At 35.2% G+C, this 20,166-nt stretch overlaps 1 protein-coding gene across 3 annotated transcripts; it reads right to left on the bottom strand.

Annotated features, from left to right (window-relative positions):
* Positions 1-360: 360 nt before the first annotated feature.
* CREG1 (cellular repressor of E1A stimulated genes 1) lies at positions 361-10,500 on the bottom strand. Of its 3 annotated transcripts, XR_015749801.1 has the most exons (5): positions 10,144-10,492; positions 5,211-5,330; positions 2,745-2,932; positions 1,081-1,270; positions 622-1,043 (listed from the first exon to the last, which is right to left on the bottom strand). XR_015749801.1 is itself a non-coding variant. In XM_026664045.2 (4 exons), coding segments are annotated over exons 1-4 (561 nt in total). In that variant the 5' UTR covers positions 10,396-10,500; the 3' UTR covers positions 361-1,269. The 3 variants fall into 3 exon arrangements, 2 of the variants coding, with proteins under 2 accessions (XP_026519830.2, XP_087822704.1); XM_026664045.2 differs by having other exon boundaries at positions 361-1,270; positions 10,144-10,500; XM_087966578.1 differs by lacking the exons at positions 622-1,043; positions 1,081-1,270 and having other exon boundaries at positions 2,744-2,932; positions 10,144-10,494.
* Between the last annotated feature and the right edge of the window lie 9,666 nt (positions 10,501-20,166).

Here is a 20,166-nt window from a genome sequence, read left to right as displayed (position 1 = left end):
TAAATGAAAACCACTTATACTATATGACTAAATTCGTCAAACAAAGACATGATTTGTTGGAATAGGCCCCAGTGGCTGGGCTTACAAATCAGGTAAGGACATTAATCATGATTTTAAAACCTTGGTGGTTCAGTCGAGGGTGATGAAAACAAAAGGAAACAAACTACATTCCTATTTAGTGCTGGAGGTAAGCTTAATAGCAGGGTCAAACTATTTGGAACAGCATTTAGATATTGAAATATATATTATGAAATGTATCCATTTTTAAGAGACTGGAAAGTTCTATTTTTAACAGTAAAATAGAAATATGGATTACAGGGTTTTTTTTCACTTAGGCTAAGCCGTTCATATCATATCATATAAAATCAAATCAAATCTTTATTATAGTCATAGACCAGCACATAATCATTAAGGGACAAACATGTTCTACTAGGCAAAGCACACTAATACAAAGGTGATAGATTATGTAGCAATTTTTTTAAAGTTCATATTTCATTACCCTTTTTGCTGCTCTTCTAGGCGATTGAAGAAATTTTACAGAACTGCCACAGTCACATTTTGTTTAGCCTTCATTTTTCTGAACACAGGTCACTGACTTATTCACAGATTTCATTACTCTTATTTAATAAATTTATTTAACCACCCATTTAACAATAAAAATCCAGTTGGAGAATAAAAGACAATGTATAATATACAATCAAATCAAATCATGGTGTACAATTATTTCCACAGCTGATTCCAACAATAAACTCAACCAACAGGGGAGCAAGGATGGAATACACGATGCTATTTACAAATTTCTAAATCAAGGCATAATGCAGATGAATATATGATAATGTTTGGTCACACCAAAGTTAAGTTTACAATAATTTACCTCCCTTTTTCTTCTCCCAAATTTTCCTTTACTTCTGTTTTATGACTATATTCTTCTTGCCCCAACTGAATTTTTATTTTTATAGACTTGCTAAAAATAGTTAATTTTCTTTAAAAATCAGAGTCTTAAAGGCAAAATAAATTATGCAGGCTGTGTCGATTTACATGTCCTGAAAAATGTGTTCATAGAACTAGATTTCTTGCCACGAATTTCAGACTTTTAAAGATGGAGGGGTTCCCTCACAAAAAATGCATACTGCATAAACAGTCCATCAGAATTTCAAATGAATATGCAGATTTGGAAGGTTGCACAGTTCCCACAGAGTCCTTATCTTCTTGTTATGGAACTGATTCGTGAAAGGAGAGATGTCCAGTTGCATCCAAAAAATGTTAATCCCTACAAAAGGATAAACAAGAAAAATAGTTAAAATGGTATCTTGGCACTGTGAAGTAATCATTTTGGCATTTTTCCTTCAAAATTCTATGATAAAAGCAAAGCAAGATCACAGTTGCAAGGCAGAGAAGAATTCCAGCATGAGATTTTGGAAAGCCATTATCAGCCAGAGCAGGTCATACCAGAATAGATGGCAGGCTATAAAAACTTCATTATCTTTTATGCACGTTGGGAACTTGTGTACTTATGTGACTACACAATATCATGTAATTCTATTTTGGCTATCTACAAATAAGAGACGGCTATCTATCATTTGGGATAAGCCCTAGGATGAGATTATAACAGTAGTCAATTTCCTCAACAGTGAAAGGAACAAGACAATTTTATTTTATTTTATTATTTTATCTATCTATCTAACTTACATTGCCTCCCATTTTTCCAGAAGTGATTCTGGGTAGTGCACAACTATCAGATGAACAACAAATGTAAAAACAACAGGTATGTCAAATAAAATTGATTTGATCTGATTTCAAATGTAAAAATGGGTATAATATATAAACATCCATGTTAATAAATATAACAATCAGACATACAAACAATAGGCAAAAGGACGATAATAATGGCACTCAACAACAGAGCCATCTAAGTAAGACTTCAGTTCCCTGACAATCACAGGCCTGATAATCATATCTTGAGGGCTTTTTGGAATGTCAAAGAATTAGAATTAGAATAACAATGTTGGAAGGGACCTTGGAGGTCTTCTAGTCCAACCCCCTGCTCAGGCAGGAAACCCTATACCATTTCAGAAAAAATGGTTGTCCAATCTCTTAAAAACCTCTAGTGTCAGAGCATTCACAACTTCTGAGGCAAGTTGTTCCACCGATTAATTGTTCTGACAGAAATTTCTCCTTAATTCTAGGTTGCTTCTCTCCTTGATTAGTTTCCATCCATTGCTTCTTGTCCTGCCTTCAAGTGATTTGGAGAATAGCTTGACTCCCTCTTCTCTATGGCAACCCCTGAGATATTGGAGTACTAGTATCATGTCACCCCATTCATTCTTTTTATTAAACTAGACATACCCAATTCCAGTAACCATTCTTTATGTTTTAGCCTCCATTGCCCTAATCATCTTTGTTGCTTTTGTCTACACTCTTTCTAGAATCTTAACATATTTTTTTACATCGTGGCAACCAAAACTGGATGCAGCATTCCAAGTGTGGTCTTACTAAAGCATTATAATGTGGTATTAACACTTCATATGATCTCGATTCTCTAATTTCAAGGTGAGAGGGGGAATGTTTCATAATGCAAGCACCATGGCAGAGAAGGCTTTGATTTTAATTACAAATATATTAAAGTGGTTTTGATAAAAGAGAGAGAGAGAGAGAATTCAAGTGTGTACTATATGTGTCAGAATCATAAATGACAACTTCAAAAATATTACTTCAAAAGTTATATAACAAAATGGAGCACTTACTATGGTACAGCGTTAAAATAGTCTTCTGGGGTCACAGTTTTGATTCCACCAAAGAAGTCTAGAAGCCAAATGTTGATGATGTTCAGTTTGGCAAAAAACCACTTATGCCCTATAGGCCAAAATGCCATTTCAGGATGTCTACTGAAAAGTGCTGTCTTTGCAAAGTCAGTTTCTGTACCATTCTGAACCTAAAAAAAGTATTTTCCGTAATATAAAAGACAAAAAAATTAGTCAGCCATTATATTTTTCTGCAAGTCTTCTCAAGATAGGACAATCCAGGACGTAACAGAACATATAACTAGAATTTGAACAGAAGTCTGGACTCAATCCAGTGGAATTGTTGACTTTGAATTGCAGCCTCTGCATTTAGTTAATAGTCTCACAACCAATAGCTGGAAAACTGTGTCCAACAAGTTGAACTGCTTTAGTTGTACAGAAAAAGCAGCACATTCATAAAAGCAGTACATGTGTAATTATTTGTCCTGATTACTGCTTGGATGACCATGTAGTGGCTAGGAACTTAATATTTTTAGGACCGGAAGGTAGTTAAATTTGTTTTTAAAACTGTACTACATCAATTTTTTTTATGAATTATAAGGTTAGGATACAAATCGTACAAGATAAATGTTTAGATTGGGTAACAATGAGAAAAATTTGAAAAGAGCAGTGTGGCCTTGTGCAGAGTTTTGCTCGTCAGCAGTCATTGAAAAAATGCATGAAAATGGGAAAAAAGTTTATTGTTCATTTGTTGATTTAGAGAAAGCATGCGATAAAGTCAAGATTTATTTACTGAATGTTTTATGTGAATATGGAGTTAAAGGTTAACAGTTGAATGCAATAAGATGGAGATAAAGCATGCATGAGACCAAGTGGAATGCTTAATAAATAGTTTGACACTGAGCTCAGAATAAGTCAAAGATGTGCACATATTTATGGATATAATTATAAGGAATATTTGTGAGAAGATGAAGGAAGGTTGGCAGGCACTGTGAACGTTATTTGTACTTTTCAATGCAAAAAATTGTTGGCTGAGAACTGAATAATTTTCAGCAAACACTAAATATATTGTATTATATGAAGCAATAAAGCATATGGATCTGCTAATGCATCAAAGAATAAGGTAGGTGTTTTTAATAGGGAAAATACTAAATAGTTTTAGGTTTACATAAATAGTGAAAATATTGAGCAGATGGATGAATTTGTGTATTTTGGTAGAATAAGATAATGGAGGGATATAATTAATGGCATTGAATTGACTAGAATTACTTGTAATTCTTTTTTTGTTCTTATCTCATATCTCTATTTTTTGGGTCACTGTCTCTTACATTCTGGAATAATTGCAAATAATGTCATGGGTATGTGCCACAGATTGCTCACCCCAATTTCAAACACTGATGTCATTTGAACCATAATACTACAAACCAGGCGTGTCAAACTCACGTCCCGGCGGCGTCATGTGGCATATCAGGACTTTTTCCTCCTTCACTAAACCAGGCGTGGCATGGCCAGCATGTGACACATCCAGCCTGCGGGCTGTGAGTTTGACCACCTTGCTATAGACAATATCTTTGGAATAATTCCTGTTAAACTCAACAGAACTTGAACCTCACCTTCTCTACGTCCACTTGGTTCCTTGAATTAACTCTGAAATGCAAAGCTCCAAATGAAGATTAAAACAATATTGTTTTATGTGGTATTTATTTGTAGTTATGCTGTAGATGTTTTACTGAATTTTTATGAACATGTTGAAAGTGTCAAAAGTTTCTTCTGACTGCAGCAATTATATGCCTACATAAATATGTTTTGCCACAATAAAAAGGAATAAATGTGTTGAAGTATAAAGTTTTCTAGGCTAAAGGTTATTTTTCATCACCTTGCCAACTGTGAAGAAGAAAGCAATTTCTCTCTGAAATCCCAAAACTGGAGAGAACCTTTTTAGCAATACTCTATAATCACTTACTCAGTAGTTTGCCACATAATTTATAAAGCATTGTGAGATAATGCAATTCCAGCAGCAGAGTCCCATAAATGAGGAAAGTAGTTGCGGAAGACAATGCATTGTCCTATGTGGCTATCTCCTCATCACAAAATAAGAAAGCCCCTTCATTATATCAGGGTCAAATATTTATATGGATTTTTACTGTTAAATATGTGGACCCAGGAGACAGAGATTATGTTAACAAAGTTTAAAACACATTATTATGAGAACTATTTTCTAATTCTGAGCTAAAATTTACATCTGTAGCAGTGATTGGATTCAAAAAATTTTACTATGGGTTCTGTGGTCATGACTTGGCAGGAGAAGGATACTGTAAAATCTCCAGTCAGAGGTGGTATTTGCCAGTTCTCTGAACTACTCAACATTTCTGCTACCAGTTCTCCAGAACTGGTCAGAACCTGCTGTTCTGTAGCCTTCTGTAGAATTTCTGATCTGTAGCCTTGTTACCAGCACAGATACTGATTTACCTTCTCAACTACGCCATAGAAGATCACATGGGCACATAGAGGATCTTGAGGATCATAACCTTGCTTCTTGCAATAAGATGTCTGTGCCAAGGACATTGTTAGAGAAGCATTTGCATTCACCTGAAATACAAGAGGTAAATTGGGTTTAATCAAAGTTCCAGCTCATTGAGTAAAATAATGCACAAAAGATAATTTGACATAAATATACTTGTCAAAGGTAATGCACCAAAAACACTTGAATTTGCTTGTTTCATTTTTTAATTCAGTGTAAAAGTTTAAAAAATCACATGATGTTGACTCAGCCTTTTCTATAGGCACAAAACTGAATTGTGACCTCTTGAAATATTCAAACAAATTTTTTGGAGGGGAAAAGTGAAGTTACATCAGCACATGATTTAAATACAAGCATTTTACATTTGTTGCTTCAATATTAACCCAGATACAGATTACTAAATTCCAAGAATTTGCTGATTCATCACTGAGTATATTATCTGTGGAAAATGTCTCCAGCTGTCATCTGTATTGCTGGAGATAAAAAGACAGCAGCACTTTTTCAAGATACTGTCCTTCAGAATGAGGACAGGACAAGTTAACCTCATGGTCCAATAAGCAACATGGAATTATCAAATACATTTTTAGAAATACAGCCCACAGTGTTGAAAAGTTTTTTTAGGATCTTCATATTTTATAACTACACAACAGAATGCTACATTTTTCTCTCTTTTCAAAGAAAGAACTTTATAACCATCTCCAATAGTTCTTATCTGACAAATTGTACACAGATAACAGAGTAATCAATGGACTCTAATTTCAAAGAATAGAGTTCCAAAATATACAAACTTTTCCCAGTTGAAGCACTTTTATTGGAATCATCTAAAATGTCACAAATGGGAAAAATGTTTTCAAGATCTCTAGAATTCTACCTTTCTTACCATCTATGAAAAAATGTATGAACATTTAATATTACATTCAGCTTTAATATGTCCATAACAGCTACAAATAAGATAACAAATGGTAAACAACTTTTAGAAGAGCTTGTAATATTCACTCAAGGTTCTAATGAGCAAGAAGCCACTGGACCCTAAATGTACATTGTTCAATAAATGAATAAGTTGAGTAGTCATTATCAAGAGTTTTAAAAAGCATTACCCAAATCAAACAAATCTTTGGTTTATGTCACTTCACATACCGAGGGAACATAGTAGTAGGTCATGTTATTTATAGAACTTTGTTTTCTCAAGTACTCAATATAGAAGTCACATTGACAAGACACAGCTTACTTGTTTAGACATGCATTTCTTGAGAATTTAAGATTTTCAGTGTTATAAACTTAACCTTAAGTTGCTAATTATATTTCTACAACAAACAAAACGTGTACAAGTTCTAGATTAGAAAGCATTTCAGAGATACAACTGAGCTCCCAAACAAGAATGGATACTTTCAAAATCTGTATTCAGGTCTACCAACACAGAGATTAAGGCTGTCACAACTTCCTGCATACTTCAGAAGGGAAGAAAAGACATTCCATGAAGTTCAAAGTAAGAGTGTAGAAATGTTTGTGACACAACCCTCATCAACATATTTTAGAGGTTTTCCTTCCTTTGTTGCCAATCGGAAGCAAGCATTGAAAATATGCAATCAAAAAATACTGGCAATAATACTTATTACCATATTAAAGAAACATGGAACCACCTGTAAACTAAGATAATTGTGAATACATCATCATTGAAAAATCTCTCCCTCCCTCCCTCCTTCCCAGTTCACATTTTAGTCCAGATGGGAAAAAGTTCACAAAAATACAACCAGATTGGCATACTGGTACATCTCTTCCAGGGTTTGAGCCAAATCTCAAATAGTAGACTTCTTAAGGGTTATAAGCATGTTTTTAAAAATTGATCTGCACCTGTTACCCAAAAATCAATTTTCCTTTGCAACTATCCCCTCAGAAAGCATATCTTGCAAATCATAGATATGGAGGTATCCAAAATATGTCCACTGAATCATTTGTAACTGCATGTGAGTTTGCCATAGTTTCATCTAATTTAAAGATAATTAGATGAAACAATGTCAAACTCACATTCATGAAAGCATTATTTCCTTATGAGTCATAACAATTTCTATTCATTTGACTAATAGTTGCTTGGAGACAATTTAATATTTAATTATTAATATTAATTACTTATACATAATTAAAATTATTTAATTATTAATATTCAAAGTACTTTAGTTCAGTTCAAATTAATTCAAAGTTTCTCTACACGGCATTTGCTAAGAAACTAAGGTAGTGATGAGCTAGAAATCATTCTGTCTATGAGAGCAATCACTCCAGGATCATTGTGGGATTTCTTCCACCTCATAATTCTTGTTAATACTGCGACAGAGCACTGTTAGTGCAGTTTATTTTAAGATCTGACATAGACCAGTTGATAGTGTGAATATATTTCATTCTCTCAAGAAAACATAGATGGGCAAAGATAATTCATTCTTTTGTCCTACCATGATGTGGAGAACTCTGTCTCTTTCTAAAAACTGTACTTGACTCAATTTTTAAAAATCAAGTTTAATAAATCCAATTTGATAAACCCAATTCATTAATACTTATCAATGTTTACAAAAGCAGAAATTGTGGGTGATTTAGTCCTTTTTTGCAGAGAAAAATATTCTTAAAGTAAAAAGAAGAAAATAAATCAGTTTTTAAAAATCAAACTTGCCCTACATAGAGTTGTCTTGTACTTACTTTTTCAGTTTAAGTGAACATTATTTGAGAAGGAGTAAGTTCTCTAAACAGGTATGTTTTCAATATGTCTTTTAAACTTTGGTTCCTATGAAACTTCATCTCCTTAGTATATTACATTTGGAACCTCCCTTTTATGGTTCTGTTTTAATTACTTCTACCAAGGCAAGCATAGACTATCATGATGTATTAGTGTGTATGTAACTATTTGGCTTAATAATTGTTTATTAAATATGTTGCCTGATTCCCAGTGTCTCTCATTTATTCAAATTTGCTGATCACGTGCAATAAAGAAAAATGCACCTACACTTAAGTATAATGTGGCTTGACATCTATATTTAAACACATACCCACACAGAGGTTTCTTCCAATTACACTATTATTTTAGAAGATGATGAAAGAAAAAGGAAAAGAATGGATAAGAGTGAGGTCAAAAAAATCCAAATAAACTTATCATAGCCTTTTGAGCTATCAAGAAAGAACTGAAAGGAAAGGAAAGCTGGCTGGGGAATTCTAGGAGCTGAAGTCCTCCAGGCTTAAAATTGCCAAGGTTGGAGACTCCTGCTGTAGAGAATGGCTTGTCATAATGTCATATGTGAGGTAAACAACATAAGACTCTAATAACAACTAGCTGAGTCCCCTCAGATTGACAATTTCCCATACTAGGTAAAAAGAATGGGCCTGTTAAGATTATCATTTTAAACAATCTTTCTTGGAAGTGGATCCAAAATTCTATGCCCTGGTTCTATAAGAAATCTGATTTGCGAAAACCTAATAGCCGGCAATATAAAACAAACAAACAAATAAATAAATGCTGTAAATGTTCAGTCTAGAAGTGTGTGAAAATTATCCTTCTGTTACAGAAATGTTGGTCTCCTTTTTAAGCACTGACATCCCTAAAGCTTTATTGCTTGGAAGCAGAACATGTATTTTTAATACTCAGCCATGAAAATTGTAACACTGACTCCTCTCTACACAAACAAATATCACTGTAGCTACCTTCATTCACACATTGCATTAATAATTAAATCTTACTATATAATATATAAAGTAACTTCTGTGTTTTAATATGTCACAAATCTACTGATTACAATTCACTCAACACTGCTTAAAAATATGGCTTAGCATAAATGGAGCACTATGGTCGTGTGACTAAACCACTGAATACAGACAAAAGTATATCTTATTGATATTTAATACAGAACATAGTAAACCTATTGCTTCAGGTTGTTTTGCAATTATATTTCTACTTCGTACAGCCTAAAATTCAGTCTATTTTATTGTGATCAATTATAATTCCAAGTTCCTTTTCACATATCTTATCCATATTTGTACACTTAACTTCTTTTTCATAAGATCTTTGCATTTGTCCAATTTAAAAAATCAGGATTACCATCAGAACCTACTGTTTATCATACAGGATAAAATACTCCATGTCATCTCTATTTTGTTATGCAAGATAAATAGCCATTCTGAAAAATAGGCTTTGCTATTTAAATTGAAAGAAAAATTGAAACACCTTACTACTGCAATGGTTACAATCCATTCCAGACTACAATATTAAAAAATGGTGGAGAAATCCCATCCAGTTTTTCATAGTATATTTAACTCAGCCTTGAGCCAGAAAATTGGCATGATATTCCTGCTTATCTCGGGGGTTGAATTATGATTGTCAAATCTTTACATTGCAAGTCTCATGCCACAGGCTTGTTAACTAAAACACAGAAGCATACGGTATGTACTAAATGGAATAGTTTGGACATCGCATAAAAATCTGTTTATTTTATGTTGAAAAATAATTCATGATTCTTTTTGCATCATCTTTTTCAAAAAGTCAGTAGGTACTTATGGGTTGTCCTTAAAACTATGCTCTCATAGCCACAGAAAACAACACAATTAAATTTAATTTGACCCACAACTCTTTATAGTTTAATCTCAAAATTGGGGCGCATCAACTTGCAATACAGAGAAAAAAATAGTTCTGGGGAGTGGGGGAATTTAAATCATTTTTTGGAAATCCGGACGAATTTAATCTTCCTCATAAGAAAGCTATTATTCCCCGAGAACTGACCAAAAATGCTGATGAGGGAAACTGCATTTTCTTCTTTTATGCCGGACCACACCATGCCAACCCCAAACCATCCGGGCACTTCCTTCAAAGGCAACATATCCAGGACGAAGCTATCAGCCACGGCTCACCTTCAAGTCACGCACTGAGATTTCCAGCTCCGTCAGGTACATATAAGGGACCCCGCTACTTTTCCCCACCGGCCCATCGCTGATGGAAAAGACATTGGCGAAGGGTTGGCCCCGCATCGGAGGATCCTGCGTGGAGATCGTGGCCAGGGCGCCCCAGTCACACATATGGGCCACGAAGCGGGCGACCCGTGCCGTCTCCTGGTGAGGAGGGATTGCGGTCACTCCCGCCAGTAACCACATCAGCCGCCACATCTCACGTCCTTCACAAACACTTTTCGTGGGGGGGAAAAATCCCTTAGGGCTGATAAGGGAAATAAGGGCACTTAAAAAGCTAGGCAGCCCCGCCCTCCATCCGAGCATCCAATAAAACACCTGCCCTGCTTCTGAAAGACACGGCTGCTCGAATTTTCATCCAATGGCAGCTCAGATTACCTCCTTTTTAACCAATAAGACCTAACTAATGGCGGAAAACATTGTGGGCATAGCTACATGTTGTGGGCGGGATTACATTGCTATCTACCAATGATAATAAACCTTAAACTTCAGTAAACGAAACTTGTGGCTAGGTAAATAAGGAGGAAGCAATTAAAGCAGTTTTCCTGTTTGATTGTGTGTGTGTGTGTGTCTTCGTAGAGCTATGTGATTGTATTTATCAGCATGCTCAAAATAATTAAGAAACTAAAATAGCTATGCCTTAATAACACATTGCTGTATAACCTGACCAATTGATATTAGCCTGTGTATTATGTGAACAGTTTATTTTATTTATTTATTTATTTGATTTGATTTGTCAATCACTTACAAGATAATAGGTATAAGTATATACATAGTTATGAAATGGATACATATAAGAAAAATAAAAAGAAACAATAGGACAGGGACAGTAGGCAGGTTGGTGCACTTATGCACGCCCCCTACAAACCTCTTAGGAAAGGGGTGAGGTCAATAGTAGACAGTCTAAGGTTAAAGTTTTTGGGGTTTGGGGAAGAAACCACAGAGTCAGGTAGAGTATTCCAGACATTGACCACTCTGTTGCTGAAGTCGTATTTCCTGTAATCAAGTTTGATGCGATTTACCTTGAGTTTGTATCTATTGTGTGCTCTTGTATGGTTATGGTTGAAGCTGAAGTATTCATTGACAGGTAGGACATTGCAATGTATGATTTTATATACTATACTTAGATCGGACAGAAGGTGGCGTAGTTCTAGGTTTTCTAGGTCTAGAATTTCAAGTCTGGTGGCATAAAGTATTCTGCAAGGAGTAAAGGAGTGGAGAACTCTTCTAGTGAAATATTTCTGGACTTTTTCAACTGTGTTAATATCAGATACATAATGTGGGTTCCAGACTGATGAGCTGTATTCAAGTATTGGTCTAGCAAATGTTTTGTATGCTCTAGTTAATAGTGTAATATTACCAGAGAAAAAGCTACATAGGATTAAGTTAACAACTCGTAATGCCTTTTTGGCTATGTAGTTACAGTGGGCTCTAGCACTTAGATCATTAGAGATGAGTACTCCAAAGTCCTTGATAGAGTTTGGATCATCAACAAGGTCTTGACCATTCAGCCTGTATTTTATTTTCTGATTTTTTTTGCCAATATTTAAGACAGAGCATTTATTTGTTGAGATTTCAAGTTGCCATTTGATTGACCATTCTGATACATAGTCGAGGTCTTTTTCAAGGGTAGCAGTATTGTCTGTGGTGTTGGATAGCTTTACATCATCAGCAAAGAGAACGCAGTTGCTCTTAATATGATTACAGAGGTCATTTATGTAGAGTATGAAGAAAGTTGGTCCTAGAACACTCCCTTGGGGACACCACTGTTGACAGGTACAGAATTTGATAGGACGCTCCCAATTTTTACCGTTTGTTGTCTGTTTGATAGGAAAGCTTCTATCCAGTTATGCAAGTGTCCAGAGATACCATAAGGTTTTAGTTTTAGGAATAGTTTGTTGTGTACCACTGAATCAAAGGCTTTACAGAAGTCTATGTAGATTGTGTCTATTGCTTTGTCCTGATCGAGTTGTGAAGTCCATATGTTTTTGCAGTGTAAGAGTTGCAGATTACAGGATAGTTTTTTTCTGAAACCAAATTGTTTATTAGAGAGTAGGTTGTTTGTCTCTTAAGTGGAGGATAATGGATTGGTTAATAATTGATTCCATGACTTTGCAGGTGACGCAGCATAAAGAGATGGTCTGTAATTTTCAACTTGGCTGGGGTCTCCCTTTTTGAAGATGGGGATGACTGTGGCTTGTGACCATAGGTTTGGCAAGGAGCTGGTCCTGAAAGATTTTTCAAAGATTATGCTTAGAGGTTTGGCTATGGCAGTGGATAACTTTTTTGAGAAGTAGGCACATATTCCATCTGGTCCAATAGATAGAGATGGTTTTAGATTGCATAGTGCTTTTTCAACATAGTCTTCTGTAAAATCAATATGTATTAGATCATCATAGTTGTCTGTGGTTCGACTAGGAAATACTGGGCATGATCCATTGCTGTTTACAAATACTGAGCCAAAGAATGTGTTAAGAGGTTGGCTTTAATGGTGTCGTCGTTGCAGTTGCTACCATTAGGTCCTTTCAGGGGTGGGATGGAGCTTGAGACTTTTAGTTTGTTGTTTACAAAATTGTAGAAAGCACGGGTGGAATTGGTGCATAGAAGGTTTTCCTCTTGTTTAATATGATAATTAGTGCATTCAGTCTTTATCTGGTGGCATAAATTTGGCAATGTGACCAGATTTGTTTTTCCGCCAAAGTGATTTCTTTTTGGATTGAAGCTTCCTGATTGTTATGGGTAATTTGTTTTTTCTGGTTTTTGGAGTTGTTATTGGTACATATAGTTTGATGACTCTTTTGACTTCAAGTAAAAATATGTTGTAATGGTCTTCAACAGTAGTGCATCCAGTGAATAGAAATTGCCAATCAAGGGATGAGAGTTCGTTGTCTATAAGATCATAGTTGCCTTTTTTGAAGTTATAATTGGGGATCACGTCATGATTTTTGTGTGGACATATGTTGAGACAAAAGTCAATCATGTTGTGGTCACTGTTGGAAAAGGGTTCTTTAATTTGTATTCCATAAATTGAATTTAAACTATTGCAGAAGATGAGATCAAGGCAGTGGTTAAGTCTAGTATTGTTGGTTACTAGTTGTTCCAGTCCCAGATCTGTTACAGCATTGTAGAAGGTTGCATGTACGGTTTCAGTTTTACATTCGTTTAGCGTCCAGTTAATATGCAGTAGATTGAAGTCACCAAGAAAGATAAAAGCGTGTGGGCAGGATGTTGCCCATGTTAGGAGTGAATTTAGCTTGTTTACATGTTCGATGTCATAATCAGGGGCTCTATAACATAGTAAGAATCGAAATGTGATATTTGAGGACAGTTCACAGATGATGGTCTCAGGAAGAGCAAGCTCTTGGGTAACTTGGATGTTTTTTAGATGTAAGGACTTTTTATAGAAGATAGCAACACCAACTCCTCTACAGATTTCATGATCTGATCGATAAACATGATAGTCTCTTACTGTGGTAATGGAGTCAGGGAGAGATGCGTTGAGCCATGTTTCACAGACAAATATGATGTCGAATTTAGCAGTATTTAGTAAGAGGAGAAATTCAGGTATTTTATTCACAAATAAGTAGTTTATGATTCAGTGAGCTGTGTGAACTCTCAAAACCATTTTTTAAAAACAGATACAGTTAAGCTAATCATGAGTATTAATGTAAATAAAGGCATTCTAAGGCAAAAATGTGTGGTATGTTTGGTTTGTCCCTCCCCACTGTCATTTTTAATTATAGTTTATTGGTACATTTATTTATTTTATTTTATTTATTTATTTGATTTGCCAATTGTTTACAAGATAATAAGTATAAGTGTATACATAGTTGTGAATACATGAAATGGGTACATATAAGAAAAATAAAAGAAGAATAAGAGTTCAGCTTAACAAATAAGGTTACTTAGAATATTTTTGTTAATTTCTACAGTGGAAAAGAGAAACAAATAACTCTTCTCCTTTTAAAAATAAGCATTTATCTGAAGTGATGTAGTGCTATTTAGAGTATATTAGTGGATAATAACATATACTTTGAGTAACATCTCTGAAGCTATACTCTGTTAGAGATTAGTACTTTGATGGAGAGCACCGCAGATCCCTAGACTACTGTCTTACAGTAGCGTAGACTACAACATTGCAAAGAAACTGCATGGATGCAATTACCAATCTTTTTTATCCTTCCAAAGACTTAGTTGTAGCTTGAGGCATTGACTCTTGAGGTTAGAAAGCAAGCTGGCTAAACTGTAGTCTTAGTATCAATAAATCCTATTGATTTTGGAGTGGGAGGTTGTATTCCTAGGAGATGATCAACTGCATGAATTTAATTTAAAATGCTCCTGCTTCATGCAGGAGTTTGCACTAGATGTCTTATGAAATCTTTCCAGTTGTTTTATTCTGTTAACATGGGGCATCATTTTAATAAATTAGTTTAAAATAATCAAATTAAATTATAGGTCCAGTTTTAATAGATATTAATAGCTTTTTATTTTTTTAAAAAAGCATCAGACTTTTATTTTCCTGGAGTGATGTTCTATTATTCGATACAGTAGTAGATATATCAAAACTTCTGCACATATTTTCATCAGCAATATTACCTAGCAACAACTTCATCTTGCATAATCTTTCCCACTCCATTATCACAAGAGGGTGCTATTTCCATAGTTTGAAATTTCAAAACACAGAGTTGATACAAAATACTGTATGCTGAATAATTGTGGAACAGTACCTGGCAAGTTTTACCTGGCTTCCCATTAGAAAAGTACTTTCAGGGGAGTAGCAGGAGAGGGAAGAGTTACTTACTTTCCAGAAGAGGAACTAAATCAGTGAACAGAAGAAAAAAAATGAACTGAAAAGTTAAACAAATAGAGAATTTCAAAGACTTTCTATTCTCTGTCACTGTTGAACAATTATCTGTGGCGAAAGACCACATTTACTCTGTTACTGAGTAATAGCCATATATACCCATTAATCAGAGATATGGAATTGCCCCCATTCCCACCTTCCCACTCAGACAATGTGAGTCTAATAGGAAGGTTTTTGAAACTTTATTATGCCCAAAAATAGTTAGCAGAACAAAAGAAAACCTAAACTTTAAAACCAGTAAGGATTATGGCATTGCTGCTTCCATATATTTAAGCAATCTGCATAAAAGGATTCATATCTATCAAATAGAACATTTGTTTTCATGTTTATATATGGGCGTGCTAAGAGTTAGAGTACACATTTCCTATCCTTTCCTGATGATCCCTGATTTCACGACCATTGCAAAATATGTGCTGCTATATTGCCTATGAAATGTATTGGCTAATCTTGCATCCTGAAAACTTTCTCACTGTTTGATGCCAACCCTATCTGGCTAATCTACTTCCTCTGTCCAGATATCAGTCCTTTAATGGAAAGCCAAGCTTCTCTATGAATAATCTGTTTCCTTTGTGAGTTGAGCCAATCCAGCCTTTAAATGTGCCAGCAATGTTCCATCATAGAAACATCTGTCTTCTTTCAGATGTTCTTGTCCTGGTCTTAATGCTCCATTATGCAATATAGCTATAGATTACTACTGTGTCTGTGTCCTACTGGAGTGAATTATTTGATGTTTCCGTGCAACGTCTATTTTTCCCATAATCAGTTTTTCCCACATGTAGATTATTTTTCTAGGAAATGCTGTAGCAGAGACTTATAAACTATATCAACTTCCTCTTTAGGTGTCAGTTCATTAATATCTACACCTGTCTGATCACTATTTATGGTTAGTTGGACAAATTATGTGCATGTGACAGTTGGTAAATAACCTTTTCAAATAGCTTTTTGCAATTATTTGACAGATAAAATTGAACTCTAATACACTCTTGTGTGAAAACTTCATATTTAAGAGTTAGTATTACCATTGTAATCATCTACAGCAAACATTTCATCTTCTTTCATAATTAGTTGAACAAACATTATTCAATTAAAAAATAGATATGTTCCCACATATGCAGTGAGTACAGCCAAACATCTTTCTGGCTATAAATTCTGAAAATTGCAGTTTCAACAGAGTCAACAGAAACAGTTAGATGGGAGAAAACTACAGTATGGTATTCAGAGTTCCTCTTTACTATGCTGGTATAAAAGTAATATGCTTTTTAGAGCAGAAAAAGCCTCACTGTACACTAAATTGGGTGAGAACACATTATATGCAAACTATGTATTTGGTTCTAAGGACAGCTTTCTGTTGTAAGTAACCTGGTTCCTTCAAAATTACATTTCAGGAATCTGTCAATGCTCTCTGTACTGTAGAATCACTATGTTCAAATGAACTTAAAAGCAGTTGCTCAAAAGCAGCAAAATTTTCTAACGTATCTCTACTAGCCTCATTTTGTTCAGATAAATCCATAGAAAGAAAGGAAGTTTTTTTTAAAGATGCTCTTATCTAATCTTTTGAGTCAAAAAGCAAATTTATCATACTAGGAACAGCCTATATTCATTTCCTGTTGGGATTATCTGAGAAAGTTTAAAGACTTACAACACTCAGGTCAAAACAGGATGTTGGCTTCTGAGTTCATGAAGCTGAAAAATACAAAGCTCTTTCTCTTACTACATCTTCTATAAAAGTGAGGTTCCTCGCAGTTAAGCTCGAATCTGGTGACTTCATGGCAATGATGGCTTTTCTTGGCAACAATGCAGAACCACAGGAGAACCCTAAAAAATTGTTCTCTTCTTTTTCAACAGATAACTTAGTAGTTCTGCTGTTGGCAAATGCTCTCAACATTGCAGCTGATGTACCCTTGCTCAAAACCTTATCCAATACGGTATGATTTCCAGGTTTAATGACTGTTATACTATTTCAGAAACATACCAGTTGAGCTCACGATATATTTTTATACTTTTATCCCAAATAAACATGATTGTGTGAAGTGAAATATGCACTGGACTAATGTGTGTTGTGAACATTTGCAGGTTTCTGTTGTAACAGATTTAGAATTATTTGGCCTATTGTGTAAAAACATAATGGAAGAATAGGAAAGTACAATAAGAAATTTTTTTTGGGGGGGGGGAACTCATCAGTTTTAATCATTGTGATTTCCTGAAAGGTTTATTGCAGGGAAAAAGAAATTCCATATTCTCTTTTGCCCACTGGTTTAAATATAGAACAACATTTTCACATAAACTGTGCAGTTTCTGAATTTCAGAATCTATATTGCTATCTCTGATGTAATGCCTGGGCCACTATACACCAATATCCTTTTGATATTAATTATAAGCACCACTACAATCGGACCAGCCTTTGATACCTGTCCAACTTAACTTTAGGCCACATCTAATGATAACTTTAAGCCAGTTTGAAGCCATCTCTGGCACTATTGGATCTCAGTTAACTTTGTTTCTTTTTCTGAACTGATGTACTTAAAAAAAGGAGCAAGACTAGATTTGTTCTCCTTAATGCTTCAGCTGAATGGTCACTTGATGGTCTCTTTCCCTTTGCCCTATTCCTAGTTCAAACAGTCCCTAACTCATTCCTGTGTCCCCCCAACCCCCACAAAAGTTCATTTTTTTCCTAAAATCCAAATCCATTTCCCTTTCTCCCCTCTGTCTACAAACATGGTTAACAACATGGGAGAAACACCCAGCTGCAAACTTGCTGATACACTGATTAGATGTCTATTGCTTAAAGAATACAATAAGTCTAATGAAGAGAAGGAGTAGTGATGACATGGTAGCAGTCTTCCAGTATCTAAGGGGCTACCACAAAGAAAAGGAAGTCAACCTATTCTCTAAAACTCCTGAAAGCATGACAAGAAGCAACGTATGGAAATTAATCAGAAAGAAATCCAACCTAGAACTAAGGTGAAATTTCCTGACAGTGAGAAAAATTAATTAGTGGAAGTGCTTGCCTGCAGAAGTGTTGCGTGCTCCATCACTGGAGGTTTTTAAGTAGAGTTTGGACAGTAACGTCATACATAATATAGAATCTTCTGCTTGAGTAGGTGTTTAGAAGACCTCCAAGGTCCCTTCCAACTCTGTTATTCTGTTAGATCACAAACCTAATGGACCAAAGGTCTCCTAAGTAAAGGTCCTCTAAGTAAATAGGCTAAAGTGGGTACAGTAACCAAAAATCAGACCATGAGAGCAGATAAGATTGCTCAACTGAATTGGCTTTATTTCACAGCTGTTCCATTTCTGCTTCTTTCTGTTTGTGTTCTGAGGTTTAGTAAAAGAATCTATTGGGAAGAAATAGTATCATATTCACCATTTTCCTGATGCCATGTAAACTATGTTGGAAAAAAAAAAGAACACCTTTTTCATTTTCTTGCAAGTATCATCATCTATAGAGCATAGATATCTGCAGAAAGACTAGGCCCAACCTGACAGAAAGGATCCTTCTGCAATTTTCTGGCATTGCTTGTATTCTTTTGTAATAAAAAGAAACACTGAGATGTTTCATTTGGAAGCGGCTACCAAAGGATATATTTATCATTTCCTCCCGTAAGATATTTGTCCTCACTGGAGATGTGTTTACTGACATCCTAGCTATATTTATTTATTGACCCTCTCCTCTCATCCTGTAATCCTCCTTTGCCTTTTTTAGTCTGGTGGAGAATCCTAGGATCCTCAGAGACTATTTGGATTTAAATCAAAATAAAACCTCAGAAGAAGTACACATACAACTGCATCTGTGAAAATTCTCTTGTACTTTGAAATCAGAGATATATTGCCAGAAAGACAGTTGCAGGAATGAAGAAAAGTATACACCACCCCACCCCCACCAAACTACTTCTGCTTGCATGCCATTAAATGTTACGAGAACTACAGAAATATCTACTTCCTGTTTAGCAGCCATAGCCATTATTTGTATACGTTAAATGATGCACACATGAAAACAAAACATAGTATTTTAAAAGTGTGAATGTAAAATTTGAATATATTAAAACATAGTGTTGGAAGAAATATCCATCTAGTTCAGTTCCAAACCGGGAGAAAGGCACTGGAGACAAAATGGGGACTGGAGGCTGATTGGAAAGAGGGTCCAGTTATTTATGAACAGAAGTATGTGTTTGTGGTTTTGATGCAGCTGACAAATGGAGTTGAGAGTGGGGGCTATTTATACCTTCTCTTGGGCTTTGCACTTGAACTTCTTGTTCAAGAACATGTATTCTATTGGGTGTTATCAGACTCCCATGGGGCCATGTTCAAATCCTAGGAGTTTGTCTGAGCTAAGTTTGGTTGAGGTTTCTGAGGGTGATGCACTGAAGGGGCTTTGGGCAATTCCCATTGTGGCTGAGGGCTAATCCTACCTTTGTTGGAACTTGGGTAAGGGTGTTTGCTTATGAATAGAGCTATCTATCTCTTCATCTCTTAAGTACTGATGAAATCTGCTGAGGGCTGTTAAGAAAGGTGAGGATTATTAAGAGTGAATCTGCTTCCTGCCTCTAAAAAAAACATGTTTCTCCATTTCTCATTTAGAGAAATATAATATTCTGCCTTTTTAATACTTCTCAAAATATTTATTTCTTCTAGGAGAGGGGATGGGTGCTAACTTTCTACAATAGAATAGTCAATGCCCACATTTGAGATTCCTTTAAGTTTGAGGAAAGGTTAAGTGGCTCTCTTTCACTCCTTCTTCTGATTGGTCCTAATGTCACCACACATCACCAAGGCAATAAATCACTAGTAATTTATTGACCTAAAAACTGAGTGATGCCTTAATTGCAGAAATGGCCTTAATTAACCTAATTTCTTTGCAGAAAAGGTAGCTATGTCTTAAGTTATGATTAAAGTGCCACCACTAAACAGAATTGTAATGATTCAGGCTCAAAAATTTTAAAAGTTCAGCAAATACTTTTAAACCGATACTTCCTTTTTTTTTTCAACAAACAGACAAGGAAGAAAACATAGAGGTTACATTGTTTCTTATATCAGTGGAAAACAATGTTAGGGCTGGACAGACAAGAGAAACCTTTCTGGCGTTCTCCTGATTCCATTCTGGAAGT

This window comes from Notechis scutatus, chromosome 5 (assembly GCF_049901735.1).
Source record: "Notechis scutatus isolate UNSWTSFEM ecotype Mainland chromosome 5, rNotScu1.2, whole genome shotgun sequence".
Taxonomy (NCBI): Eukaryota; Metazoa; Chordata; class Lepidosauria; order Squamata; family Elapidae; genus Notechis; species Notechis scutatus.
The sequence above is the reverse complement of the archived record's forward strand: the minus strand, read 5'-3'. Positions and strand labels throughout refer to the sequence as shown.